Source organism: Phocoena sinus, chromosome 13 (genome assembly GCF_008692025.1).
Source record: "Phocoena sinus isolate mPhoSin1 chromosome 13, mPhoSin1.pri, whole genome shotgun sequence".
Classification (NCBI taxonomy): domain Eukaryota; kingdom Metazoa; phylum Chordata; class Mammalia; order Artiodactyla; family Phocoenidae; genus Phocoena; species Phocoena sinus.
In genome coordinates, this window is record NC_045775.1 from 41,792,390 (window position 1) to 41,820,265 (window position 27,876).

At 40.3% G+C, this 27,876-nt stretch overlaps 1 protein-coding gene across 17 annotated transcripts in view; it reads right to left on the reverse strand.

Moving 5' to 3' along the window:
• The window catches only part of NRXN1 (neurexin 1), a 1,148,195-nt gene that overhangs the window by 426,043 nt on the left and 694,276 nt on the right, over positions 1-27,876 (reverse strand). The window contains exon 1 of one of the 17 annotated variants that reach the window (XM_032653236.1): positions 1,994-3,116. The exons of 15 other annotated variants lie outside the window; for them this stretch is intronic. In XM_032653236.1, coding sequence (XP_032509127.1) covers positions 1,994-2,261 — 268 coding nt within the window. In that variant the 5' untranslated portion in view covers positions 2,262-3,116. Of the gene's footprint in view, positions 1-1,993; positions 3,117-27,876 lie in introns of those variants that run through there. One more of the 17 variants, XM_032653235.1, reaches the window with a different exon arrangement.

Sequence of the window (27,876 nt, forward strand, 5' to 3'; positions counted from 1 at the left end):
CATGTACGGAGACAATCACTATATTCTGGAGGGAAGGAAATGTTTGTAGAGACCAGCAGACGAGGGCCTGACTGGGGTAGAAGCTACAGAGGTGAGAGGACAGGTGTCCTCTCTGCGGCAGGGTTCCCTTGGTCTTCTCCTCTCCCCACGTCCCCCAGGCACTCTCCCTTTTCAGCCATATCCCTTGGGAGATAGGCAGAGCCACAGAAAAGGAGAAGTTAATATGCATATGAGATTAGCCAAGTGCTTCCCACTGGTATAATTAAGCGCCCAACCCCCTTGCATACCCCCATCTGGCTCCCCGCACCCACGCTCTGTCTGCCCCTCATGTGTCCGGGCTCGCCTCCCTCCCCCAGAACTCACATAATTTTGCAAAAAGGCCAGGCAGTGGGGTGAGAACTGCACCCGGGAAAGGGAGCAATAAGCTCCCAGAATACTGTGAGCGAGTGGGGAGAGCAACAGCAACTCCTTGCTGTTTCTGAGGGATCTATCCTTTCTGTCACTTTTTCCATAAAAGCCCCCTTTGGAGGCTTCACTCGTGTCTCCAGCCTAGGCACGCTTAACTGGAGACAGTCCTTGAGAGGGAACTGGGAGAAGGAAAGGAAGGGATTCCTGGGCCCACTGTGAGGTGTGCCTGGGCCACTCCCAAAGGAGGTGCCCAGGGGAATCTGTTCTCTTCAGCTGGGTCAGGTTCTAACCTCTCACATTTAACCGGAACTGTCCCCAGGTAGGAAGCCAGTCCCTGGGGAAGGGGGCCATCCCAGTATAACTAGCAGCTGCTGGGTGGGGGGGGAGAGGAATTACCTAGGGAGAAGGGCAAAGGATCCGGAGAGGAACCAAGTCTGAAAGGGAAAGGGGCCCTACAAGCAAAAGAGGGGGAAAGAGATGTAAAAAACAGTGTCCATAACATTCACCTTGCTTTTTAAAGCAGATTTTACACTGGGGAAGAAGAAGAATTGGGAGTGGGGGAAGACTCACAAAAAACAGTTGATGTTTTATTTATTGGCAGTTCAGGGAATCTGAAATAGGCATTTATCTGAAGATGCCAGGAAGCTGGCCTTACACTGCTGGTCATTCTGGAGAAGAAACCTGCCAACCAAGGCTTGTCTCCACACTCTGCTCTTTACAAAGGAATTCCCGGTGAGGAGAACAGCTTCTCTCTGCTTTAACTTCTCCTCCTTCAGGCAGACCTCCTGGCTTAGAGCAGCCAGCATTGCCCCACCTGCCCTCCTTGGGAAGCACTATACTCTGAGGAAGGAGGAAGCAGGACTTCCCTTATCCCAGCGGCCTTCAGATATGATCCAAAAAGAAGTAAGTGGGTGGGATGAGGGAAAGGGGGTGGTGTTCAGAGGTCCCCTCTAAACTGGGTAGGAGTTGGCAGGCACTAGAGAGGGTGCCTCCAGCACCCTCCTACTTTCTCCAATTAAGGGAAGAGGTGGGGGGAAAATGGAATTAGCCTCCAGTTTCGTGAGTCCCGGGACCTGCCACTTCACCGTCACTGCAGTCTGAGCACTCCTTGGAGGAACGTGCGGGCTGGAACCTCTCCTTCCCCCAGACCAGGGAAAATGGGCAGGAGGTGGGGCAGCAACACAGAGCACAGACAAAAGGTTCAGCAGAGCCCTCCTCTCTCAGGAGCTCAGGTCCCTGGGCTGAGCCCGGCTCCCCATTCGGACACGCCGAGCGACCTTCTCGCTAGAAACGCCCCCTTCCCGCGAGGCCCAGGACGGTCTTTTAATAGGTGCCCACGTCTCACTCCCAGCACCCTGACAAGGAACGCCCCTCCCACCCCTCACCGCAAACACCCGCGACGCCTTCCTCCAGCCCCTTTCTATTGTCTTCAAAGAGATAAGTGGCTCCCACCCAACACACCCAAATGCACATCCCTTTCTCGCGCTCCCATTTCTCCGAGCCCTAAGGGCCGTGAAGCGAGCGCAGGGTCGAAAGGGGGGCGCGAGGGAGTAAAACCCGCGAGAACTTGGCATCGCAGACCCACCGTGTCCACCTCGCAAGGATGCCGGTGACCTGTAGATTGCAATAGGCACTGAATGATGCTTGCTGCTGCCATGGAAATGGTGGATGTGGTGCGCTCCCAAACTGGACGCCCCCCATGCCATTCCTAGGAGGCCGCTGAGGGTGAGCGGGACTATCCAGAGCAGGGCGAGGCGCCCCCCTGCGCCGCCGCCGCCACTGCCGCCGCCGCCGCCGCCGCCGCCCCCGGGCGAGCCCAGCTCGGCGCCGCACCGGAGCATCCTCTGGTACATGGCTGGGCGCCCGCCGAGGGGCAGCCGCCGCGGGAGGCAAAGTTTGGGGCGCGGTGAGGGGAGAGGGCGCCGGGGAGCAGCGGGCGGCTCAGGGTGGGCTGCGGGGCTGGCCGCCTCACCGCGTCAGGGCACCCATCCTCTCCCTCGTTCGGACAGTCTTCTCGGGGTCCTGGAGTCCGCCGTGCCTCGCACCCCAAAGAATCCGAAACATAGCCGAGGTGAATGCAGCTGATGGGGGCTTGTCCGAAAAGGCAGCCCCGGGGAAGAGCAAGCACGGAGCGGGCGGCTGCTCCCAGATTTCCGGGGCTCCAGGTTCTCGAGAGATACTCCCAAAGAGTTTCGGGCGAGAGTGCGTGCCGGGGGGGTGGGGAGCGGGGAAATGGTTTAAAGCTCCTCCCGGAGGGTCCTCACTTCTACATGACAGCCATCCACCGCGAATCCACTAGGTAAATCCATTTAGCATTGTGTGGGGGGACTGGGGAGGCCACTTCGCCGGCCCAGCCTCCTTTCAACGGAGAAGCAGACCCCATGGACTCGAGGCGCCCCGTCCCTCCATTCAGCCCGGGCCGGGTCGCCCGCTCGCGCCAGCCTCCCCCGGGCAGCGCGCGGAGCAGCGGCGCGCATCGCCTGCTCCCGAGGCAATCTCCGCGTCTGCCGCCTCCTGACACTTACGCCCGGCGAGGGGTTCAGAGGAAAGAGTGCCACCCTTATGAAGGAAGCGGGGATCGAACGGGGGAAAGAGAGCTGGGGAAAAGCAGAAGCACACAAAGGGGGGGGGGGGGAAGAAAAGGAAAAATAAAAAAAGAAAAGAAAAGAAAAGAAGAACCACACACGCTGGCGAAGCGAGGGGCTCTATGCAAATCTGCAGTCTCCAAACAGCAAATCACTGAAGCTCGGATGCAATGCAGAGGACGAGCCTATGTAACGAGGGAGGCTGGTCTAGCTTCCCACAGAAATCGCCCTGCTTTGCCTCTCTCAAGCATTCTCCACACGTCAAAGGGACACGTGTACGGCGATGCGGGGAACACCTAAAAAAGCAACGCTCCCTCCTCTGCCAGGTGATCCCTCCGTCGGAATTACAACGGCAAACGGCACCCTTCCCCTACCCCTATGGTTCAGATGTAACCAGTGTCTTGAGAGCTCTTAAAAGGGAAAGAGTTCCGCTCTTCTTATTGGACCAAACTTGTTCTGCCAGGTGTTCAAACCCAATCTGCTAAATATGGCCTGACACCATCTACTCAAGCATCAGTTTTGATGATCTGTTAATTACACAGATTACTCGTAACAAAGAGCCCTCGTTCCCACTACAGTATCATATCTCACATAAGGCAGTAGAAGTGCAGGGAACCAAAATACACAAGGAAGAAAAAGAATGAGTGAATTTGGCAGCTGAGGAAAAGACAGAAAGAGAAAAAAAAGGAAAAAATGAGACAGGTGAGAAAGAGGACAGCAGAAGAGAGAAACAGGATGAATGAGATTGCTTGTGTTTTGGTCAAACATTTTAGGAATCTTTAAGAACCCCCAAGATCTCTATAGAAGCCCAGCTATGATGATGTCTTATAAGGGTGGAGTTCTGCCTTTCTCTTACCATGTTTCATAAGGAAAATAACATCAGGAAATTTAAATCTAGTGCCCCCAAAGAAGAGGGGACATTATATTCTACCAGTGAAATGAAGAATATATATATATATATATTTTTTTTTTTTTTTTTTTTTTTTTTTTTTTTTTGCGGTACGCGGGCCTCTCACTGTTGTGGCCTCTCCCGTTGCGGAGCAAAGGCTCCGGATGCGCAGGCTCAGCGGCCATGGCTCAGGGGCCCAGCCGCTCCGCGGCATGTGGGATTTTCCCAGACCGGGGCGCGAACCCACATCCCCTGCATCGGCAGGCGGACCCTCAACCACTGCGCCACCAGGGAAGCCCCGAAATGAAGAATATTTAACTGAAAGCCACGTGTCCTGGAAAAAGACCAGCAAAGTCAACACACAACTAAGAGTAAAAGTCTAGCGCGGCAAGTGGACTTAGCAAGGAGGACCACAGTCACTGGAGGCTAGCACACGGGATTTGGAACTGTGATTAAAACAGTTCCCTGGTTTCTAAAAGATGATAAAAACTATGACGTGACTAGTGGCTGGACATTTTTTGTTTTTATTCCTACTTAAAGACAAAGGAAAACAACTCTGACTAGGTACTACTTCTCGCAGGCTCCTGTCTATAAAATCCTTTATATCAACAAATACAAAGTCATGTCCTGAAAAAGTAGTTCTAGAAGGATTTGATACAAATCAGCCACTCACCAACGTGGTCATTTAGACTTACATATTGCTTCCTAGTTCATTCAGAGAGTCAACCCTGGGACTCTGATGGTCACTATGTTACCAGTGACCAAGGGCCACCAAACCAAATTTGTAGCAATCCAACACCTCACATCCTTGGCAAAAGTTTATGTTATTCTACTAAAAATTTAATACTTCAGTAGTTCCCTAAATTGAGACTGCTTAGGCATGCTAGAGAAGGTTCCTTTATCTACTTAAATACACCTTGTCTCCCTCCCACAACTGCTCAAAGACCAACAGAACGCAAATCCTGCACTTTCCACTGTGGTCTGTTCCCGTCCTTATCCCCAGGCCACTTCCTCCTCATTTTGTTATTTTCTAGCATGTGGATTTTAATTCATTAGTAGATTTTAATTCATTAGACAGCTAGGGAAGCCCTAGCTGTCGTGTTTTCAGGCAGATGTCTAAGGTACTGCAAGTTTCTTGGGTGGATTCTGTGATACCGATGCTGCAATATTTGTTATAAATGGCTGTTATGGTGGAACAAGGAGCAAATTCTCTGTCTAGAGAGTGGAGAAAAGTCCTGTGAGCAGACTCATGCCTAATCTGTATGAAGCAAATAATGCTTGCACTTACTCTTCGTGTCTCTTCAGCTGATCAGTTCTTTGGCTGCAAGTGTATTATCTAAGGAAACTGAGGGGACTTCCCTGGTGGCACAGTGGTTAAGAATCCGCCTGCCAATTCAGGGGACACGGGTTCGATCCCTAGTCCCGGTAGATCCCACATGTCGCGGAGCAACGAAGCCCGTGCACCACAACTACTGAGCCTGCGCTCTAGAGCCCGTGAGCCGCAACTCCTGAAGCCCGTGCACCGAGAGCCTGTGCTGCGCAACAAGAGAAGCCACCGCGATGAGACCCCGCACCGCAACAAAGAGTAGCACCCACTAGCTGCAACTTGAGAAAGGCCCAGGCGTAGCAACGAAGACCCAATGCAGCCAGAAATAAATAAATAAATAGATTTATTAACAATAAAATAAAATAAAGGAAACTGAGGCAGCACTGACAAATTGTTCTCAGGTGAGTAAAAAACTGGCTGGAGGAGACATGGTGCTCGGCTGCTTGTAATTTACTCTTAAATACTGCAGCATGGACAATGCGATATAAATGTGTGTTAGTGCGGTTCTGTGTCTCAGGAGGTTGGTTGCTTTCATCAGGAATGTATGCTCCAACAGCTCAGCCAGAATTACAGAAGTCAGAGGTGACTTTTGGAAGTCTTGAGTTACCATCATCTCCAATCATGATGTGGCTCTGTTCATTAATTATAATGTATGTTGGAAACAGATTATCATCGGTGACATAAATGGCCTGTCAGTTGGTTAATGGAGGTTAGGGGTGGGTCCTCTTTGGTGAAATCATTAACATTCAAGATATGTGGACTGGCCAAACTTTTTGTAAACATGCTTTGCTTCTATTTGAATAGAGTATATGAATCTATAAGGCCTTTCACCCTTTACTACAAGGAATGGTGTCATAATATTAGTAATAATAAGAACTAATACATTCATAACTGGCACAACTCTGAGAGCTCATTTAATCATCACAAAACCATATGAAGTGGGTGCTACCATTGATCCCTAACAAACCTTAATCACCTAATTCTGACAGATGATGATCTGGATGCTGCCACTGAAATATTGCCATATTTGCTTTAAGAAAACCTATTTGCAAGACATTTTGGGGTACCTAAAAGAACCAAGAGCTGGAACTTCATCAAGCTTCCAGAACATGCTGTAAGATTTTGTTCCTACTTATTAATAAGTGTCTGTTTCTGTAGCAGAAGTTGGTCTGCATCTTAAACCCACTAGGAGCTGTGGAAACACTTGCAAGAGTGGTTGACCCTCCCCTGCCTCTGACCACTGTGGGTACCGAGCTCCACCAAGAGAATCTAATAGCTGCGCACAGGGAGTTATTCTAGATGCATTCATAGCTGATGATTAATAATGAACGAGAAGGCAGGTAGCCTGCATCAGACAACCATGCAAGAAATGGGAGATGGGCTTGAAAGCTGAGGGGACAAAAGAAAGGGAATGGAAAGAGAAAGAGAAAAAGAGTGTGTAGAAGGGGGAGTGTACACAGAAATGGAAAAGCACAGGTTATTTCAAACTATTTTTTCATATTCCTAAAATCACCCTTCTGTCTCAAGAAACAAAATGGTTGTCAGGCAGACACTTTCAACCTTTTCGTGTTTTTCTTAAAACTTAATTGGAAATTGTTACAGCTCAGTATTAAGCTTTTAAAATAGAAAAGTAGACAATAAAATGGCAGAGAGGAAGTATATTAAAACCTACAGGCAGTACCAATCTTTTAAAAATTAAAAATGAGCAGAGTGTCAGTCATGCATTTTGCATTTCTACTGATGTCAGCACAAGAAAAGGCAAAGAGACCCCACATATCCATCTACCTGCATTTCTGAGTTGGGACTGGGAGAGAGTAAAGACAGAGAGGCTCAGGAGAGGATGCTGTCTGTGAAGTTGCAAAGACAAACCTCTGACCCTGTTACCTTTCTGGGTTATTGCAGGTCCCTAAAGGTGTTCTGAGAAAAGATCAGAATAGATCAGAAGAGTAAGGGCACTGAGAGAAAGGAAGGAAGGAAGTGAGGGAAGAAGGGAGGGGAGGAAGGAAGGAAGGAAGGAGAAAGAAAGAAAGAAAAAGAAAGGAAAGAAAGGAAGGAAAGAAGGAAGGAAGAAAAAGAAAGAAGGAAAGAAAGAAATGAAGGAAGAGGAAGAAAGAAAGATAAAGAAAAGAAAGAAAGGAAGGAAAGAAGGAAGGAAGGAAGAAAAAGAAAGAAAAAAGAAAGGAAGGAAGAAAAAGAGAAAGAAGGAAAGGAAGGAAGGAAGGAAGAGAGAGAAAGAAAGAAAGAAAGAAAAAGAAAGAAGGAAAGAAAGAAAGAAAGGGAGGAAGGAAAGGAGTGGGAAGGAAGAAATGGAGGAGGGGGGAGGGAGGGAGGGAGGAAAAGAAAGAAAAGAAAAGAAAGAAAAGATGCCAGGGCTAAAAGCATTCCTAGAGATTTTGTAGTACAATCTCTTCAGGTGATAAACTTGAGGCCCACAGAAGTAATAATGTTACCAAAAAGTCAGATTTATTTATGAAGTGTTCACTTAACTGGAAGTGAACTTTTATCTCCTACCACCCATAGTCCAGTCATAGATGTAGACTGGGAAATTCAGTCAATGCACCTATTACCTAGAACCTCCACACTGAGAGAGAGTAGCGGGAACCCAACATGAGCCAACATGATGCCCAATTCACTCAAAAGAAATTAAAGCTTGCAGTTTGATTTCTGAAATACGAATAGATTTATTCAGTCACAGTTAGTTGTGTTTAGGACTGAAGTATTTTATGCCAGTGGTCCCCAACCTTTTTGGCACCAGGGACCGGTTTTATGGAAGACAATTTCTCCACGGACGGTGGGGTTGGGGGGGATGGTTTCGGGATGATTCAAGCGCATTACATTTTTTATTGTGCACTTTATTTCTATTATTACATTGTAACATATAATGAAATAATTATACAACTCACCACAGTGCAGAACCAGTGGGAGCCCTGAGGTTGTTTTCCTGCAACTCGATAGTCCCATCTGGGGGTGACGTGAGACAGTGACACCCAAAGTGTGTTGCATATGTCCAGTCGATTCTGTAAGATGCAGCTCAATTGTCAGTTGCCACTCACTGATAGGGTTTTGATATGAGTTTGCAAACAACTGACTTATTACGGTCTCTGTGCAGTCAAACCTCTCTGCTAATGATTATTAGCATTATTAGCATTAGCATATTAGTATTTGCAGCCGCTCCCCATCGCTAGCATCATTGCCTCAGCTCCACCTCAGATGATCAGGCATTAGATTCTCGTAAGGAGCGCGCAACCTAGATCCCTCGCATGCGCAGTTCACAGCAGGGTTCGCGCTCCTATGAGAATCTAATGCGGCTGCTGATCTGACAGGAGGCGGAGCTCAGGCGGTAATGTGAGCGATGGGGGCGGCTGTAAATACAGGTGAAGCTTCACTCGCTCGCCTGCCACTCACCTCCTGCTGTGCGGCCCGGTTCCTAACAGCGAACCCCTGTTTTATGCTATCTCTTCTCTTGCCCCTTTTAATAAAAAGTTCATTTATGACATCCTACATAAAATTTGTTGCCTAAGCACCAAGTCTGGGTCATAGAAATTTCATTATTAACTGCATCTTGAAGTGTTGTGGGCATTGCTTTGGTACCACCCAATCATATGCTATCTTTTGGTCGCTAGCATCTTATATTGTTTGTATAGTTATTTAGATGTACTTGTGTTGCTGACGAACTCTTCCCTAGGTTCATGCCATTTGATGTGAATGAGTTCATAGTGTAGAGGGAAAACATGCAGTTCGAGTGCCGCACTGTGAGTTTGAATCTGAGTCCATAGTTATTATTCATGTGACACTGTGTTTCATGGACCCTTGCCCCCATTTTCTCATCTGTAAAATGATTATAACACTGTGTAAAATATATTAAGCACTAAATATAAGTTATTGTCATTTACTCACAGGTACATATTTTAGATAGCTGCTAAAGACATACAGATAATGAGCTGTAATGTGATTTTTAATTTAGCCCTATTTCAGACTCTTCCCACGTTCGGCCACCTCTCCAATTCTCTGTTACTCTAAATCCTCAAACTTTAGCGTGCCCGAGAATCACCGGAACAGCTTCTTAAATCATAGACTGCTTTGCTTTTGATTCCCATGATATGTAGAGGGGCCTGATAATTTGCTTTTTTTTAACAAGTTCCCAGGTAATGCTTATACTGCTGGCCTAGAGGAACTAGATTTTCAGAACCACCGCTCTGTCTGAATGTCAACGTCTTTAACACGGGTTTTATTAACCAACACAGGGAGGCCTTTCTAATTAAACTCCTTACCAATGACCTCGCCTCTTTGGCTGTGTATTCTAAACATAGACAGCAGTGCTGTTCTCAGATCTCTTCTTTAAAGCATTCTTTGAAGACTTCAAGATGTCCAGCATATAAACCTATATGTTCTCATTTCACAACATGAAACTATAAATTCCTTTTATTCTACTTAGAAAAAGCTATTTTCTTTTCCTTCTCATCTTTTGAATGTGTGCTCTTCTTCAGTTAGCCTGGCCAGTGGCTAGAGGCAGGACTGAGCTCCTACAGGACTGAAGGCACCGCATTAGGGTTGAAATCTGACTTTACTAACGTATCAGCCACGTGGCCTTATGCAGGTGAGGATGCTTGTTTCCATATAAAACCTAATACTGGCCATCCAAATAGCCAGGCACCATTTAAAAAAAGAAAAAAAAAAGTCCCTTTCAGGTCCTGGCATATCAGGTCTTCAGTCTGACCAGCATCAGCCACAGGAAAGATCAGTGACAAAAACTGACAACCTGGGATCTGTCACCTGCATTCACCAGCACAGTCTATCATATATACACGCCACTGAAGAAGAAAGCAAAATGGGATCATTGAAAGTGGAACTAGAGTTGGAAGGACAACTATAAGGCAAGTTAGGGTGATATAAAAACTGAGATATAATTTGCAAATTCCCTAGTAAATACAGATATTCAAATCCAGAACCAGACGTCACGCCCATACCATGAGTTCAATTTCCTGAATGCCGGAGCACTTACAGCATATAAACCAATTCAATCTATCTTTATGGATATATGTTCTGTAGCATATGTTGCCATTTGAATTCACTGAAAGGAATTTAATCATGCAATTTGAACTGAATCTCTAAATAGGTTTATCTGGGATCTATAATTTAATCCCCATCCAATTCAAGACAAATATATTAGGTTACACATTTTGTCAGAGTGATATTTTGAAGTTAGTACTGTAGTAAAGTTAGTGTGACTATCCCACTACAAAGATCCCTTTTCCAAGTAAGTAAAAGGCATATTAACCGTTTCTTTACCATGGCATACTAAGCCGTTCAAAATTTGTCTCGATCCTGCCTCTCCTGTCTTATCTTTACCTCAACTTCTGCCACTTACCCCACAAACATCCTAGGCTCCAGCAACATGAACTTCTCTTCCCTAAATACACTGCATTTTTTCACTTCTTTTGCCACTGCCCATGCAATTCCCTCTGTAAAAATGATCTTTTCTGCTACCTAGGTCTCTTACTATCCCATTCATTCCTCTACCAAATTGTTGGAAAATTTTCTGAACTCCTCCAGTTTCTCAAGTATAGACTATCACAAATACCTAAAAAGAAAAAAAAAAATGCCCGGGGTATGTAATAGTATATTTATATTATTTTTGTGCTGTATGAATGAAGTGTCAGGATAAATGGTTAAGTCTATATCCATGTTTAGGAATTTAAAATAACCCAAACCAACAAACAAAAGAAATCCACCTTCCCCTCTTCAATTTATCCTTGCAGGCTTTTGGTTAGCTCTTTCATTGCCTAAAATATATAACAAATTTAAGCTGAACTTTGATTCGAATGCTAAACAACTGGTTATGAAGAATAAGGGAATTCATTGTCATATTTTCCTACTCATGTTATAAACAGATGTCTTTCTTTCCCATACTATGTAAAAGGAAAATAAAACACCACCAAGCAAAGACGCTTGCTGCCAAGTTGAATTGCAGAGCAAACATTTATAGCCAACTTATAAATCCTTGAAAATAGGGTTTTATAATGGAAATACTGGCACCATTTAAACTATAACCATTCAAATAATATCACTGTAGCAGAACGTATAATCTAATATACCTGTTCTGGGATGGATGAGAGACTTAGCTATAGGTTTTGGAAAAACTTCCAGTGGCTCAATTCAAATTGAGTGATCATTCCATATAGTTCAAATCTCTTAGAGTATTTATCTTTATTTCAAAATGTGTAGTATATGCTCCAAAACATTTGTTTAAAAGATAGAATATATTTTTTGATACTCGTATGAAAAGATATGACCTCTGAGAGGCATTTCCAAAAATTATCAATCAGCTTTTTTTCAACTGTCTTTTTCTCTCATGAAAGAATTACTTTCCTCAGGTTTTCTCTGTCCTATTGCTGTGATGATTCCCCCAGAGACCTGTATGTTTATCTTGACAGGTGTTAGTAGATCTGTAGACCTCTGTGGAATTGTTCCTAGTTGCGTTGAGGTACAGGAGAAAACATTATGTCTGCAAACTAATGAACTTACCTTATTGCATTCTAAATAAAATAAACCACCCATCTACTAATGTCTTCCTAATGAAGTTTTCATTAGGCATAATGAAAATGGTGTGGTCTTCAATATTTAACATGTGATACGTATTAAAACAAAGCACATCTGATGATTTTTAAAATTCATACCTGATAATTGCCTTTATATTATTTTCAAATGAAATAGTTTACCCTCAGATTGCTTTAAGCACCTAATCAAAGAGATACAAGAAACATTTCTAGACTTAAGGGAATGTTTTATACCCAAATGGACAGAAGAAATGTCTCATCTACCATTATCCTTAAATAATTAAAACCAGATTTGCTGTTCTAATTTTTAAGAATGGAGATATATAATAGTGTGCAATTCTCTGTGCTATGTAAAATGTCACTCATTAATGAAATTTAGCCAAATATTGACAATGGAAGTGTGTTAGTCCAATGGAAGTGTGTTAGTTTAATTGGTGTTAAACCAATTAAAGTGGTTTGCTTTAAAATAATGCTACCTCCTAGCATAGCAAACAGCAACTTAAATTCTGATGAGAACTGGATACTTTACTGGCCAATGGAAGAGCAGCTACAAACACAATCAGTATCCTTTCTTATTGGCAACATTTTGATTTGTCATTTGGCAAAGAAAAAATTCAAAGCATCATGCAGAAACACCTACCTACTTCAGAAAATCATCAGTTTGGGATCATGTGATATCTCGTTCCATCTAACATTTACGGTAGCATGTAGACGAGCCACAAAGAAGTCACATCCTCATTGCTACACTATGTCACATTCTTAATTTCTCATATCAGGTTCCCATATAAATTATCTCCTGCTTTGGTATAATCACGGTTGTCCAACTGAGACTTGAAGATCTTATCAGTCATGCATTTTACTATTATTATTGAAATTTACTCATTTCAATGATTACTTACTGCCACATAAGCATATTATTTACTTCAGAGGCCAGAAAACAGACGCAGTAAAAGGAGAGTAAAGGTGGGTCTCTTCTCCTTCAGCAGTAGGAGCCAGAAACAGTATGAAAGCAATGGATCATGAAGAAAAGCAATTTCCTACTTGAGGGATTAGACAGTACCCTCTTTTGTACTGTTAAATCACAGTTTGGGTTATTTTTTCAAGTAATACTGATTTTTTTCAATTTACATAAATATAGCCTCTAGAGGAACTGCAAGAGAACCCCCAAACACAAACCCTCTCAACCAATCAACAGAAGAGGTATAAAAAAGCCCTCATTTATGTTTACAGCCTTGAGCAACCCTTCACACAGCATAAAAAAAATAAAAAATAAACTAAACGGCTACACAGCTAAAGATAATTAGCTTAACAAGGATGACTTCGAACTGAAATGTGAGGCTTTTTTCTTTTCTTTCTTTAGGCAAAATATAGGTGATTTTTATTTTGAAGCAGCTCACATTTGCTAGTATTAGAAAATTGACAACTATGTAAATTTCAGCTTTGCTGAAATGTTTGCTTTCCTTTTTAGGTTCACAACAATATTAACCACTGCCATCAGTCAGTATTACATTCAGATTTGAGAAAATCTGTAGCATAAAACTGTGCTCTGGAATATCATGTGAAAATTTTAATCAATTTAAAATGTATTTTCATTCAAGAAGGAGTAAAGCATACTCTTAAATAATAAAGGCAAATAATAGTTATATGTATAAAATGGGGGGAAGGAAAATCATGAGCCTGTTTTCACAGCCCATTTTTTTTTAAAGGTTTACTGCTGATATGAGTCACGTTTAAGGAAGTTGCACATTTTCTATGCAGAAGACTGTTATGTCAGATAATTAAGAACAAAAAGCCCCCATAGCTAAATAGAAGCGCTGTGACAAAACCTTATAATTTATTTCAACTTATTCCTCAGTTATCCGGTTTGCCTAGAATCCTATACTTCATACTGTTAACAGACACCTGACGTATGGTGGTTGGTTAGTGGTTAGCTCTAGCTTTTATTTTAATTGTCCTTTTTTTTTCCACTTTGTCAAAATAGTGATGCTAAGGCATTTTTGAACTCAATAGCCTACAGAGACATTAAGAGCAAATATACATATTTCTTGTTTTATATATAACTGGAGTAGTATTTTCTAATTTTGGTGGAATAATCTACTGTATTGTGAAAATTAAAGGGAATAAGGAACTATACACAGAAACCAAATTAGAAGAGTACAGATCTGTAACCCAGCAGAATAAAATTTGACTGTTACAATCAAAGAGTTTTGGAAGAAGTGTGAAGTTGTTCAGTATGGCTGAGATAAGTAGAATTTGGAGCAATGAATGATATTATTTTCATCCAGTTTAAATTCCTCAATCCAGTAATAGAACGATTAAAAACAGGTTAGCTGGGCAAATGAAGTTTGAATCCACTGGGTTTCCAGGACTGGGAATTAAAGAAAAAAAATCAAGACTTGGATTGCTAACAGGTCAAGAATGGAAAATAGGTTACAATTCCCCAGATTTAAAAAAAAATAGCATAAAAATTATATGATTTGTAATGAGACACGGATCTGGCTCTAAAGAATCCAATAGTTTCCCATGACTTACTGGGTGGTAACTATATAGGAATACCAATATTCATGTTAAAAATCGGTGACTTTAGTCACTGTAGTTTTTTAGGGGCAGCCCAGTCCTTAGACAATGGATCAAGCTATCAACCTAGAAAGGCAGCTGTAGCGGATACTTCTAATTTGTACTCAATATCTACTTTGCCTTCTTCCCCGCAAATTGAACAAATTGTTTTTTGGGGTAGGGAGGGATGAAGTACATAGAAGGGCAATATGCCCCACTAAAAATACTTGCCTTCCCAAACTCCCCTACAGTCAGAGTACCCTTGCGACCCAGTTAATTTTGAGGAAATGTAAATGGAAGTCCTTGGAAAAGGTTTTCTACAGAGCCCTTCAGGCTTTCTGCCACAAAACCTTATTCCTCTTGTCCAAAATGCAGAATCACTGTGTATGGAAGATGCCCACTCTGAGACCATGAGGTCAAAATCATACTCTAAGGATGGAGAAGCAAGAGGATAGAAGGAGTCTAAATATTTGACATTTTCCTACTGGAGTTACACTAGCCTTGCATCACCTACCTCTGAGCTTCTCATTAAATTTGAAACGTAAACGATCTTCTGTTTAATCCAATGTAAGTCAGGTTATCAGTTTGGGGAAGCTAAATACATACCTAATATATAACGAATTTCTGGGAAGGATGATTACTTAGGTGAGCAAGTTAGCAATCTTGGGCTCTGGGGGAGACATTTATCCTTAAGGACAGTCAGTAACATATTGTCCAGAACTGTGATTTTAATGAGTCAGGATATGCTTTGGGTTCCTCCAGAACCACATGCATTTTAGAAAGTTAAGGCAGTTGCTTTAATACAGGTGCCTATTAAAGATAATAATTGGGAAATAAAGCTATCCAAGGCCCTTGAACAGGAAGAAAATGCCTTTGAGTAAAGAATGTTATGGCACTGAAGGGAAGTGTTCTCTCTTTGTCCTCCCTAAGCATGCCAGGGAAAAGGAAGAGAACATTCTATTTTCTAGAGATAAGGAATTAGAACGTGCCAAAGACACACTCTCAGTCAGGTGGATCTCTGAAGTGGGCTTATTATAATAAACTCATCTTCCTGGGGTATATACCTAAGTGTGAGTAGGTACAGCTGATATACATTTATTTGTCCAGTTATTCATTAAAGTATCAAATAATTTATTTATCTAACAAATATTCATTGAGTACCTACTCTACAGCAGGATGTGTACCAGGCCCTGAGCTCATCCGGAAATAAACATTTGGGGACTTGGTTCTAGTTGAGGAAAGGAGTCTTTGAGGTTATTGCCTCCTTATCTTGAACTGGGCTGATCCCAATCCTCTCCTGAGGTCCATGAAAGGATGATATGTCCCTTGTGACTTTTAGAAACTGCCCTGTCAATGGGATTGAATTGGAGCTGAATAAGTATTCTTACGTCAGTTAATATAGTTTCATACTCAAAGGGTTTCAAAGCAGCACTGTGCACAATTCAGACACGCTTATCGACCAGGTGCTTACCACCTATGGGGCAGATGCTGTTTATAAAGTTTTTAAGAAACAATTATTGATCCAAACAATCCCTTGCATTTAATATTCTATCATTCTGGAAGGCCACTATTAACTTTGATGTACACATGCAATTACCCGTCTGACTAAAGAGTTTCAATTGCCCTAACTCTTGGTCACCACACCATGATTAAATGCATAGAAGCAACAAGTTGTTGACTTGGGCAGCCAGAAAACCACTGTGGCATAAGATTGACAGTTATATCGCCTACCAAACAATGTCTTTGTCGTTCTTCCTACAGTCCTCAAAGTCCCAGATAAGAATTTAAAGCTGGATTTTGTTCTTACTTCTGTGTACATGTTATTTATGCAAATGCAAATAAAACTTATCTAGGAAGAATCCAGAAGGTCCACAGAGGAGTGAAGATTGTTTAAGTTATTGTAGAGCTCATAAAACACATTTTCAACTGGCAGGGCATCCTCTTCATCAGACTACCATATGCTTCAAAGTAGGAAAAATTAACATGCATAAATGTAAGGTCTTGCATGTAGGTTTGAGAAAATCAATAGCATAAGCACAGGATGAGGGAGAACGGATTCTGTAGTTTTTAGTGTAAAAAAGTACCACGAGATTTTCACTGGACAAAAATGTAATCATAGACAACAGTTTGATGCAACTGTTAGAAAAACTGCCTGAATTGAATTGTAGTATGCAGTTCATTTTTCTGCACTTTACATAAGACACATACAGAGTATTGTTTGACATGCTGGCTTCCCTGTTTTAAAAGATACATTGACAAAAAGAAGAATGACCAGATGCTCAGAAAAGCCATAGGTATGCTTTATTGGCTCTGCAGCTAGAGGAAGAGCCGATAGGTGGAAATATATTAATAAAGAAGCAGATTTGAGCACTAACGTATGTGAACTGAAGGTTCCAGAAGAACCTTCTAGAAACTAGAAGGGGATTTGGAACTAATGTGCATTTCCACAAAGTAATTTCTGATTTATTCTCCTGTCCTGGGATCTTGCCTGTGGACATGTCCTCAGATAAAAAAATAATGGAGCTTGTGAGAAATAATAAAGAGAGCTTTAGGTCTAACTGTCAGCCAAGGAAACTGAAAGTAGGTTCTTATGCAAGAGTTGTCGAGGAGAAGCACGAAGGCTACCCTCTGATGTATATGGCTGTTACCCTGGCTGGGAAAGTAACTCATCCCCAAGTACCTTCTTGAGGAGCTAAGCAACTATCCACAGGAAAGTAGACATATTTATTATTTTATATATCTTCAATCATATGTCCTTAGCTCCAGGGAAATGTATTCCATGCTCTTCAGGAAGGGGTGCAGGAGAGAAGTACCATAACACATGTAAGGCAAATAAAATAATTCTAACACTAAGAAACTGAGAATGTATGGCCACCAGTTTGGAAGCCTAAAAATAAATAGTCTAAAACAAGGGAAGAGAAGAGACCTCTTTGGAGAGTATAGAAGGGCAAGGTCAAAATGATCTGAGAAAAAGGTGGGTGGTGAACTAATCATAGCAACAGCAGACACAGAGTAAAAGGGCAGATGTGAAATAAACCAAACAAATGCATACAATAACTTACTGTATATTATGTATATTCTATGTATTTTCCATTGGACTCTGTTGCAATTAGACTGTACTAACCAAATTATCCACTTCTGGCTAAGTTTATTATGTGCACTCTATTTGATAATAAGCATAAAGAGTTTTATCTGTGCTCAATTATAAATCACCTGGGCAGATGTTACAGGAGGTTAAACAAATTCTACAATTCCAAATACATAGGCTTAAATAAATTTAAATAGCATGATGTTACCTGTCTTCTGTATTCTGGTAGAATTGATGCACAGCTACCTTAGGTACTCTTCATCTGAAACAGTAGCCAGTTTTTGAAGTTCTGTATGATTTCTGACTATAATTCCCCTCCACAACATTCCCTATGGTCTCAAACATTCACATATCTGAAGCAAACTGGCATTTCTATAGGAGGTGATACTGAAACAACCACTGAACCACAACTCCCACGGGTTGCTATTAGAAGTGGTGACCAGCACTCCTTCCTACTCATCTCTGTGAGCTCTGATGTTTTCTAAAAGTACACAGACCAATCATGGTCTTAGTCTCCCAGTGTCAGAGAGGAGGAGAGGGAGGGGAGGATCATAAAATCACAACACAGAGGAGGTCATACGAACTGAGCAAATTAGAGAATGCAGATAAAAGACCAAAAGAAAGGTATAAAATGAATAATAGCCATGGTTAACAGCCAAAGATAAACATATCTCTTGATAAAAGGTATTTATTTATTCTAGTTATTGAAGACTCTCCTCAATTTCTACCTCTTCCACGATTTCAGCCATGATTTTATCGTGAGCTTAGCCACCATAAAGTTTTTCCTCTCTGTGTGTACAGACTATCTCTACAGCTAGACTGCAGCCGCATGAGGGTAGGGCCAATGTCTCATGATTTTCTGGTTCTGCATTTCATTAGCAGGTGTTCCTTTCAAAATGCAGTCTGCCAATAACTCACAGCACTTTCGTGTGAAACCACGATTTAAAGTTGTACTTCACCCTGGACTTACTGAATTTCTGAGGATGTGCTCAGGAATCTGCATTCGTAACAAAAGACTGGACAACACTAGTGTCACAAATATTTGCTAGCCTAAGGCCTTGCACAGAGCAGGTGCTTGTAAATGTTTGGTACTGCTGTTAAGATAATGCTTTCTGGCATGTCCGTATGTGTTTATGAGAAACAAAGAAATGCTGATTTGCTCAGTGTGTCCTCTGTCAGCCACTAGATAGTAAATGCCCTGAGGGTTGATGCCTTGCCCAGATGGTTCTTTGTATCTCCTTTTAAATTTCTTTCTATAGCACTAGGCACTTCCTACAATGCACCATAAATAAGATATGATAAGAAGGAAAAAGAGAAAGGTGAAGGAGTAGGGACGGGGGCGGGGGTGGGGTGAGGGGGACGAGTTTATGGTTGGGAGGGACAGAACAGGAGGTTATTCAAAAAACTTCTTTACTTTGATGGACTGGAATTCAAAAGAGCTAATGAAGTTTCTACTTAATTTTTTCTATTTAATTCCTTTGCTCTACACTGAGAATTATCCCCTATGGTATTTTTGAAATTACTAAAGACAGTCTTCCTGTGATAAACTATAATGGAAAAGAATATGAAAAAGAATGTATATATATGTATAACTGAATCACTTTGCTGTACAGCAGGAATTAACACAACACTGTAATTCAACTATACTTCAATAAAAAAAGAAAAAAAAGACAGTCTTGTGTGAATTGAAGATAGACCACATTTTGAAGGGCTAGCATAAAACAAACCTATATTATAATAGTAAGGAAATGCTGGTCTCTATTTCTCCTCCTAAAATCGATTTAAAGGAAATCATTTCCATTTCTATATGCACATGTATGTTTGCATATGTATGTATGTATGTATAATTACTTCATATGGATAAACTCAGCAATGATCTCTGCCAATTAAGGGCAGTGCTAATGAGCTGTAAGATGGACTCACCCAGTCACTGATGCCTTCCAACTGTCTTGTACTGCAAAAGGCATTCCTCATCTTTCACTCAGGTCTAACTCCCACACAGACCTTCTGTGCTCTTGTTTTATTATTACAAATAGACAAAAATTAAAACTGGAAATCAAGACTTGAGAACATGTTTATGTCTAAACCAATAGGGAAATGAGGCTTTATTGCCTCTATTCGCTAGGATTCAATTTTTCAAATTGTGAGAAGACCCCTGCTTTCCATTTCCATTTTGTCCTACTGAGGATGGGTCTTATACTCAACAACTGCCTTCGAACAGAACATCAAATATACATAAGTGTGTGTGTGTGTGTGTGCGTGTGTGTATAAGAATGGAAAGATCTATCTACATTAAAGATCTCTCATCCCTACACATTAATTATGAGGATTCTGTGGCCTGCATGGGTTAAGTGATTACTCAGAATTGCAAAGTTAATTAAATTAAAGATCAGATTCTTTTCCTGGGATGTATAAATAAGCCTCAAGGGGACCAAGAATCTTCAAAATTATGTGCACATTTTTTGTGTGCATCTGTGCATTTTTGTGGAGACAGGAGCCATAATTTTATCAGACTCTCAAAATGTTCCTCAATGTAGTTGGGATAGTTACTGCTAGAACTGCAATTTAAAAAATGTTTGTAGAAACTAAAGAAGAATAGAGTTGAAGGTCATGAAACCCAAACTTCCAGTCAATACTATTCTTAGGTAACATTTCTGGTGGAGAGCATGCAACCTCTACCTGGGATCTTCAGAGAGCTAACAACTTACCACCTCTCATGTTAGCAGTGTTCAAAGCTCTAACTATTAGAAAGGGATTCATATCTCTGTACACTTTCCTTTCTATATTTTCTCACAAAGGTCCAAGTACCGCCTTTCACAGCCACAAAAAAAAAAGCCATTTTTTGTTTACTCAGGATGCCTTTCAAATATTTGAAAATAAGTTATATTCCCTAGAATCTATGCTTCTCTGATCAGAACAGCCTCAAAGTTGCTGTTCTAGACTCACAGACATTTAGAGCTGGAAGAAACATATTTCAGTGTGTCAATATTCTTTAATAAATATGTAACCGAAAACTGAAAACAATGCCCCACTTGTGACCTGATTAATCTATGACTAGACTATCTCTGGCGCATATTCTGCCTTTTTCTTCTTTTCTTTTCTTTTTTTTTTTTTTTTTTTTTGCTGGGAGGATCATAGTATTTTACTGTCTAACTGGGAAGATCAGGGGTTAATGACTTTTCCAGAAGTTTCCCATCTGAAATGCAACAGAGCAAAGGGCATGAACTTGGCCATTTACACCCAACTCTAGATAGTTATATTTCCAAATTTCATAGTAATGGGGCTCACATAAATAAAGCACCTGAAATTTCCAAAAGAGAAACATTATACATTCTTATTTTATATGAAAAATCCGGCATTTTTTCCACAGGTTAAGTCAGAAACAAAGAATGGACTACCTCAGATTTATAAAATGAGTAGAGGAAGGATGACTTAGAATATAAAGTTTTTCCATTTCAAGTGTCAGAAAAATTATTGTCAGATTTATTTGATTTAAAAGTTCCAAAACCACTTCCTTGCAATGTATACTCACAGCCCAAACTTCAACAATGTAGCAACAATCACACAAATAATTTAAACCTAGTAAATGGACAAAATGAAAAAGTCAGTCTCTTTCCCCATTCCGATATTGATTTTCTACATCAACATTCCCCAAAGACTGTTAAGAGAAACACTAATCCTAACAGATGCTCAGTGAAGATAAAAGACCAACAGCTAAATACATTTCAAAAACATCCCCTACCACATCTGCTTCTTCGTGATCCCCACTGCAAATTAACACATTTCAGGCTCCAAGACCCACCCCTTTTAAAGACACCTTTTAGCATCCCACAACACCAATGTTGCCTAAAACACATTTGGGGAATGACTGTACCACACTGATCCAATTAACCGAATTTCTATCAATTCTCTACTTTATGTTTTAATACCTTAACAAGCATGAGTGTATACTCTTGGGTAGTGAGACTTGTGAGTATACATTCTCCTTTATGATTGACACTCCTGTACCTGGGTCCTGGTGAGTCACAGCAGACGCTACGGAAGAGTTAGCTTAGGCCACAGGTGTTTTTTTGGTTTTTGTTTTTTGGCCTCAGATTTAGGTAGAGGAAGGCTCTAAGATCAGGCTGGAAATTGTTGATATTCCTCCTCTACTCCTAGCAGTAGATGGCTAAGTAAACTCATTCCTTCCCCAGCCCCCATATTCTCACTTTCAGAAAGATCTGAGAATGACAGTGATAAAGATTCAGATTTGTGAGGGAGATTTCACTTTGGCTTCAAGTTCATGTTGGGTGCTTTAATTACATTTTCTAGAGAGTTCTGCATGGAAGGAATTTAGGCACACATTTTGTGTTGTTCTCTGAGAATCCTGGGAGAGTAGGGAGTCCCAGAAGAACAGTACTCAAGACATTTCTAGGTCATGGCTATAATGTCCTTATCAAAATAGCACCAAAGTTACTGTGGTCATAGTTTTTCTGTTTGGTTTTTTTCCATATGTTTTAAAAATTCATATTAAAGTATCTGCAGGTGAATGAGGCAATGTCCTGGACTTGCTTCAAAACAATCCAGTCAGAGGATAGAAATGGAAGGGGTTGAAGTTACAGATAAAACAGTATTAATCTCTTAGATAAATGTTAGAACTGGGTGATAGATTCATTTGGATTATCTTTACCTACCTGTTCTCTTTATTGTGATTGATATGTCCTGTGATTAAAGTTAAATAGTAATAATAGCGCACCAAAATCTCACACAGAACTTCCAACTCGTATAAATAAACTCATACACGAGTGTGAGAGTTGGAGAATTTTTGCAAAATGGTCAAGGCATTCACTATTGTAACTAAGAGTTTTTGCTGAGGCTGCTATTATCCACTGCAACACCCACATACACATAGTATTTCTGGGCATATTCCCTTTATTTGAGTGATTGACCCCATTTGACCAAAGAGAAAATAGTAAAATCATCCTAAAACTATGTAATTACTGATTGCATGGTAACCTTTATGATATGAAAATTGTAACAGTCAATATCTAATGTAGAGTCAAGAATCATATTCAATATATTGAGGCAATGTTTTTAAAATCCATATTTTGTGAATTGCAAATAATTCCAGCTTGAATGCTAGCAAATGCAACAAGTTTCTGTAAAAGCTTTTGAGTTTCAGAGGCTTCCTCTTGACAGATTTCTTAAGTTATGGAATGCAGCCATCAGCAGTCTGTAGAAAAACGAAATACTGCAAGTCTATTTTTATGCAGCTGGGATCAAGCTACTAAATGGATCAAAAGAAATAATTTCTTTGAAGAGGTGGCTGTTGACACCAGTGCCCTAAAGATAAGTGCAATTTTGTGGGTACGAAAATTTGTTTATACTTCAGTGGAAGTAACTATAGATAAGTTTCCATATATACACTTGCACCCAATATATATCGGATGCCACTCTGAACATATTTTAATATACATCAGTTTAACATCACTGCTATTAAGTGGAAATTGCATGCTAGTTCGTGAATAATTGGCATAGTTAATGACAATTATTCCTACTAGGCTTAGCTTACTGGTTAATAATAAAAACAACCAAAATCATTACCCAACTCTTACTCTGTGCCAAATACCAGCTAAATACTTTCCAATATTATTTTATTTTATCTTTGAATTAAATTTGATTTTAATAACTAGCTATTATTACCACGATTTTATAGATGCAAAACTGACTCTTTGAGAGAGTTTAAAGTGTAACTTGCCAAAGGTTATACAGCTAGTACGTCTCTGAGTTGGAATTTGAATGCTAGTCTAATTCCAAAGCTCTTAATCACTAAATTATATGCTATCCTTTTAGGTTAGATAGCACATCAACTGATTCTAGAGTATAGGAAAAAATGTTAAGAAACAAGAGTATCTTTTTAAATCTCACTGAATGTGAAAGTAAGCTTGTTTACTGAAAATTTTGTAAATTGAACAACTATAGCAATAAACAAGGGATGCTGAAAACTACAGAGCTTAAGTGTAAGGAAGAGCCAAGACAGATAAATTATAATATCACATAATAAAATTTTTCATCACAATAAAAAGTCAGAAAAAAATAAAACAGGGTATAAGAGGGATGGTTGATCTAGGAGTGCAAATGAAAAAAATTTAAATAGTTTCTTTTTCTTTTGCGGTACGCAGGCCTCTCACTGAGGTGGCCTCTCCCGCCGCGGAGCACAGGCTCTGGACGCGTAGGCCCAGCAGCCATGGCTCACGGGCCCAGCCGCTCCGCGGCATGTGGGATCTTCCCGGACCGGGGCACGAACCCGCGTCCCCTGCATCGGCTGGCGGACTCGCAACCACTGCGCCACCAGGGAAGCCCTTAAATAGTTTTTTGAAAGGAAATGATTTCAGATATTGAGCTGCATGAACTGCTTGTAAATTTTGGAGATTAATCCTTTGTCAGTTGCTTCATTTGCAAATATTTTCTCCCATTCTGAGGGCTGTCTTTTCGTCTTGTTTATCGTTTCCTTTGCTGTGCAAAAGCTTTTAAGTTTCATTAGGTCCCATTTGTTTATTTTTGTTTTTATTTCCATTTCTCTAGGAGGTGGGTCAAAAAGGATCTTGCTGTGATTTATGTCATGGAGTGTTCTGCCTATGTTTTCCTCTAAGAGTTTAACAGTGTCTGGCCCTACATATAGGTCTTTAATCCATCTAACTTCATTCTTTTACATGTAGCTGGGGTGGGAGGGAGACACAAGAGGGAGGAGATATGGGGATATATGTATATGTATAGCTGATTCACTTTGCTATAAAACAGAAACTAACACACCATTGTAAAGCAATTATACTCCAATAAAGATGTTTAAAAAAAAAAAAGGAAACCATTTCAGGCTTGAAGTAAAAAATAAATACAAACACTTTACAGATAATAATAAACAAAGTAACCAACAAGCTCTGAAAGTAGAATTACACAGACTTAGTTCTAGAGGACAAAAATTCCTCCAGGTAGCCTCTGACTCATTCAGAACTTCTTCTATTATGTAAAGACCAGAGGTTCTGGCTGTAGCAAGCCTTTACCTTCAAAGTCCTGTGGGAAAAACCAAATGACTAAAGAAAAATTTAGTTTAAAAGACAATCTAAGTACAATAATATTAGACATTATCTAAGGTTAACAAAATAAGATGCAAAAAGCAAAAAAAAAAAAAAAAAGATTAAATTTTTAGAGATGGTGTTATATTAGGAAAAAACTACACTCTGCAATTCAATATTAATTAAATCTTTGGATATATATAACTCCTCTATATTGCTGAGGGGAAGAATATAAAGTAAATGGTGAAGAAGATGATCATTTTTATTATTTTTTAATAGGTGGAGAAAATACATTTTACAAACTCTATTTGAGGCTTCTAAAAGGCATATAGAGAGTATAAGAATATTTCCTACTATGTAAGTCTGAAAGAGAGGGAATCAGTTTTGATGAAAACTTGTTACTTTAATGGTTTAGACTGTGAGCAGAATTGTCTCCTTCGCGCTCTACTGGCAGCAGTTCTAAGAGTTGCTCCACCAAAATTTGAAGTAGGATTGGGAAAAAAATGTAGGGAAATTACAACAAACCTCCCAACAAAGATCCCTTCAACTTTACAATATACTTAAGCTACTCAGGTTCTGCTGGTGGATTTATACAAACATTGGTGAAGTGCAGGTTTACTGAGTTTTGATGCTGTGGTTTTTAGAACAACTTGATTTTGGAGACAAGGAAGTTTTTCTATTCTTTGTTGTCCAGGAAGGGATGAGCTAAGAGATTTAGCTCATAAAAGTTCAATTAATAAAAGTAATGCAGTCCTTTGCAAGGGAAACATTCACTAAAAGACGAATAGTAGACATAGAAATAATTCTACATGGCTGATGACTGAGCATGCCATTCGGCAGTACTTTGTTCCCTTGGGATCTGGAGAGTTTGCTGTAGAGTTCAGAATCATAGATTTTTAGAGTTGAAGGATGACCCAATAACAATTTCAATCTTCTCAACTTACCGATAAGGTGCATAAGTCTGAGAAAGATGAACTGGTTCTCTATGTGACTCTCAACAAGTCACACAACCTCTCTGGGCTTCAGTTTTCACATCCTTAAAATGAAAAGTTGGGACTTGTTCATCTCCAAAGTACCATCATGTGAAACACAAGACAGTTTCCTAATCCATCAAAAGATAGAATGAGGTAACGGCAGACATTAAATTGAGATCTCAATCCCCACCCCCAAACTGCCTGGTCTGACCAGTCCAGTTTGCGTTCTGACACTTGCTCACATATTTGACCGTCATTACACACTTATGAGATGTGTAAGTGAAGAAATGATGTGAAAAATATCCCAGAGAAGTCACACACATTTTAGAAGGGTCAATTCATGAGGAACGAATAAAGTGGTTGAAACTGAACATTTGTGTTAATTCCAGACAAAGGTGATGGAAAGTGGGAAAGAAGGAGATCGCAGCTCTGTAGGGTATAGGGAGATGAAAGAGTCAGCAGTAATTAGGACTTTTCTTTTTAATTGTTCAAGTTCAATGACTATCATTTAGCTCTACGACTCTAGGCAGCTGCCAAGAGTCGTGGAATCTTGATCTCAAGAGTCAGCTAAAACAGGCTAGACCATGTAGGCACAAAGGAAAAGAGAAGCATGGAATATAGGTCTTCAGTATTGGTAAGCTAGATTGGCCATGTAAATATTCACTTGTCAATACAGCTGCTACCTAAAGAATCTAAAGAACGGAGGCCTGGCCTAGGAACTGGCTTTTCTTCCTCCAGAGTCTGCTGGAGGTAGATGCTGGTAACCATTGAACATAATAATTTAGGGCTATTAATAATATAGGAACAGAAAGAGGGAGAAAGATATAGCAATAAAAGTAGATGGCTGATTCCTAATTTTGTGAACAAAATAAAGCTGTTTATTCTGAAAAGTGATTGTGAACTTGAAATTTGTGAAGGGAACTCAAGATCAGATCAGGTAACTTTAGGAGGAAAACCTTTCCTGACCCAGTTAGACTATTGTGTTCTGATAAGGCTCCCTTACTTCCCACACATATTGCTTCCAGGACTTTCCTCTCATGTGACTTTACAAAAATTTGTGGGATCATCTGCTTAATGTACATTTTCCCATATTTTCCAGACATGACTCTGCCTTATTTATTGGTGTAGTTCCAACAGAGTATCTGGCACACAGCAGACATTCAGTAAGTGTTTGTTAGAAGAAGAAATGTCCACACTGTAATGTGTTTGAAGAGAGGAGAGAAATGAAAAGAAGAAAAATGATTATTGAGAAGAAAGAGAGAGAAAGGCATAGTTTAGAGGAAGGGGAGAAGAGAGATGGACAGACATCAGATTGTCAGGATGACTTTCAAAAGTGACCCTTTGTTTCACACATCGGGGGAAACCCCAGGCAAACCCCTAAGGAGTCAATGTACTCACTTTCTCTCCCTGACCCACATATATTTTTCTATCTCTGACACACATATACTTCCTTAGGAATGTTTGCAGAGAAGGGCTGGACAAAAGAGGGTGGAAAATGAATGTCAGAGAGACTGACAGGGGAAAATAACAAAGAAACAGACTCTATTGTGTACAACTCCACGGCCAAAGATTTTCTACCTCCCCGAGAATCAGACTAGCTTGCAGGTAGAATATTGACTGCAAGGCAGAGCACCATGGCTATAAAACAGACCACTGAGCTAGGCAATAAAAAACAGAGAGAGAATGAGAGGTTTAATGTCTTGTTTATGTCCCCTTTATAGCGTCTTTGAGATGCTCTGCAGTCCCACAGCTGGCTTTAGTTCATATGCTTTTCTGATTACGGCAGTACATACCAAAGCAATCTAATATTAATGTGCGATTTGGAAAAAAATTAGGCGAGTGTAGAAAAGGAAGGAATCTTCACAGTGTAACTAAATAATAACAGGATACCGGATTTGCTTAATTCTTTATTAAATACATGCTTTATTGTAAGTCTCTAAAACATCTGTAACTCATTTTAAACACTCAATTCTACCATATTGTGTTTAGTGACACTAATCCTTGTTTATAGCCTAATTCTTTGAGAGTAAGCTTATGTTCCCAGTGAACAGTTATAAGTAGTTACAGGTTTTATTATAACAGCCCTGATCACAGATTTACAAAAATAATAAATGAAAAAAATGTAAATGACTAGGATAATATCCAATAGGAAGAAGATCTTTATTTAAAATGACTGATGAAATGCCCCTGAAAGTACTTCCAAGAAATGTTTTTTAAACTCTTCATGAAGAACTAAAGTACTGTTTTGAATTTAAACACTGGTTTTACAGTTTGTCACTTTACCATTATATAATTGGTAAGGCCTGGAGAAGTTTGGATACTGGATGCAAATTTACTCAATTATTCAATATTACACATTGCTGGGAAATGATTCTAAATATATCTCTATCTATCTAGATAGATAGATAGATAGATAGATATCTACATAGATAGATATATG